Source organism: Antrostomus carolinensis, unplaced genomic scaffold (assembly GCF_000700745.2).
Source record: "Antrostomus carolinensis isolate BGI_N321 unplaced genomic scaffold, ASM70074v2 scaffold32855, whole genome shotgun sequence".
Lineage (NCBI taxonomy): Eukaryota > Metazoa > Chordata > Aves > Caprimulgiformes > Caprimulgidae > Antrostomus > Antrostomus carolinensis.
The window spans coordinates 3,471-5,703 of NW_010317598.1; the positions used below are offsets into that span (position 1 = coordinate 3,471).

The window sequence follows — 2,233 nt, forward strand, 5'->3', positions numbered from 1 at the left end:
TCTGCAGATCCCACCTGGCTCTCCACCAACCTGGGCATCCTGACATGCATTGAGTGCTCCGGCATCCATCGGGAGCTGGGTGTGCATTACTCCCGCATCCAGTCCCTCACCCTGGATGTCCTCAGCACCTCTGAGCTGTTGGTAAGCTGCTCCCCAAACCTGGAGATCTTGTGGCCACCAGGAATCACCCTCTGCAGCTCCCACACCTCCTGGGACACACAGAGTTCATCTCTTCTCCATCCCATCTGTGCCCAGTTTGCTCCAGTGCTTCCAAATTTGCCTCAATTTCCCCAGTAGAAGTTTGCAGCCCCCAGCACGATGTTCTGGGCAAGTTGGGGTGGGTCTTCAAAGCCACTTGTTAAGGGGGGAGATGCTGGCAGCCCCCCAAGATTTGCTCCCTTTTAAACCAGATGTCCCCTGCCATGAAAGAGCATCGTCCCTGGGGGAGATCCTGCTCTGGGAAGGTGTTGAATGGATCCAGTGGATTCCTTTCCTCTGGGATGGGGATCTGGCTGGCGTAGGGTGAGCATGGCCAGGTGGGCTCCTCTCCTTCCACCCCTCTCTCGCCGCAGTTGGCCGTCAGTGTGGGGAACACTCGCTTTAACGAGATCATGGAGGCCACGCTGCCCACGCAGGACTGTCCCAAGCCCTCGGCTGGCAGTGATATGTGAGTTGGCTGCTGGTTGGGGGGCTCGGGGTGGGCTGGGAGAAGGAGGAGTGGATGGTACATGGTCTGTCCTTGTCCCTGTGCCGCTGCCCGTTGTCTCTGAGACAGCCCTGGATGAGAGAGGGGGGGATCCTGGTGTCATCACCTGGATTTTGGTGGCAATCTGCACCTTTTTTTTTTGGAGGTTTCCCCTGATCTTGAAGCTTCAGGAGGAGGCTCAGGGTGCCTCAGGCTGTGGTGGGGACAGGGTGGGCTTGGTCTCCGTGCCCATCCATGACGATGCCACGCTGTCCTTGCCGCAGGGCTGCCCGCAAGGAGTACATCATGGCCAAGTATATGGAGCGACGGTACGTGCAGAAAAGCGGCCGTGATGACCCCAACCGCCTCTGGGAAGCCATTCATACCCGTGACCTCCTGGCCCTGCTGCAGGTCTTCGCTGAGGGGCACGATCTGGCCAAGCCCCTGGCCAGCCCCGAGGGCCAGGTGAGCCCCCTGTCCCCGCTCCCTCTGCCTGGCACTGTTGATGGGTTTTCCCACTCTGGTTGCCCATGCTCAGGGTTTCCCTGGCCTTTGAGTGGAGATGTGCCCTTGGGAAGATGAGCATCCTCAGGTCCAGCTCTCTTCTCCCCTCCATCCTGGGGGAGATGAAGCACCCTCAGGTCCAGCTCTCCTTTCCCTGTGTCTTGGGGGAGATGAGCATCCTCGGGTCCAGCTCTCTTCTTCCTCCATTTTGGAGGAGATGAAGCATCCTCATGTCCAGCTCTCCTCTTCCCCCCATCTCATGGGAGATGAGCATCCTCAGGTCCAGCTCTCTTCTGTCCATCTTGGAGGAGGTGGAGCATCTTTGGGTCCAGCTCTACCCTCCATCTTGGAGGAGATTAAGCAGCCTCAGGTCCAACTCTCCTCTATCTTGGAGGAGGTGAAGTATCCTTGGGTACAGCTCTCCTCTCCCCTCCATCTCACGGGAGATGAGCATCCTCAGGTCCAGCTCTCTCCTCTCATCCATCTTGGAGGAGATGAAGCATCCTCAGGTCCAGCTCTCCTCTCCATCTCACGGGAGATGAGCATCCTCAGGTCCAGCTCTCTCCTCTCATCCATCTTGGAGGAGATGAAGCATCCTGAGGCACAGCTCTTCTCTCCCCTCCATCTCATGGCAGGACTCAGGTGAACTGGCACTGCACATGGCCGTGCGCCACGCTGACAGATTGTCCCTTCCTCTGGTGGACTTCATCATCCAGAACGGGTGCGTCCCCAGCTGCCTGCAGTGTCCCCTCCCTGCTCCCTCACCTGAGGAGTGTGCACAAGGGAGACTGATGCTCTCGGATGTTCTTGAGCCTTGACTGTCTCGCTGGTGGCCCTGCACAGGGGGACACTGGACCGGGTGACACAGGACGGGAACACGGCTTTGCACTACGGTGCGCTCTACAACCAGCCCAACTGCCTCAAGCTGCTCTTGAAGGGCAAAGCCACCTTCACCACGGGTACGGGGCTGGGATGGGGGGTTTTGGGGTTCTCGGGTGGGAGTAGGGTGGGGAGGTCGTGATCTGGATCTGTCCCCTTTCGTCC

At 58.8% G+C, this 2,233-nt stretch overlaps 1 protein-coding gene across 1 annotated transcript in view; it reads left to right on the plus strand.

Moving 5' to 3' along the window:
* Positions 1 to 2,148, plus strand: part of LOC104525471 (arf-GAP with SH3 domain, ANK repeat and PH domain-containing protein 3-like) — a gene marked incomplete at both ends in the record, with an annotated part of 5,414 nt that extends 3,266 nt beyond the window's left edge. Inside the window, 5 exons of the mRNA XM_010168634.1 lie at positions 8 to 141; positions 573 to 667; positions 970 to 1,150; positions 1,825 to 1,910; positions 2,033 to 2,148. Of these exons, the coding sequence (XP_010166936.1) occupies positions 8 to 141; positions 573 to 667; positions 970 to 1,150; positions 1,825 to 1,910; positions 2,033 to 2,148 (612 nt within the window). The remainder of the gene's footprint in view (positions 1 to 7; positions 142 to 572; positions 668 to 969; positions 1,151 to 1,824; positions 1,911 to 2,032) is intronic.
* Between the last annotated feature and the right edge of the window lie 85 nt (positions 2,149 to 2,233).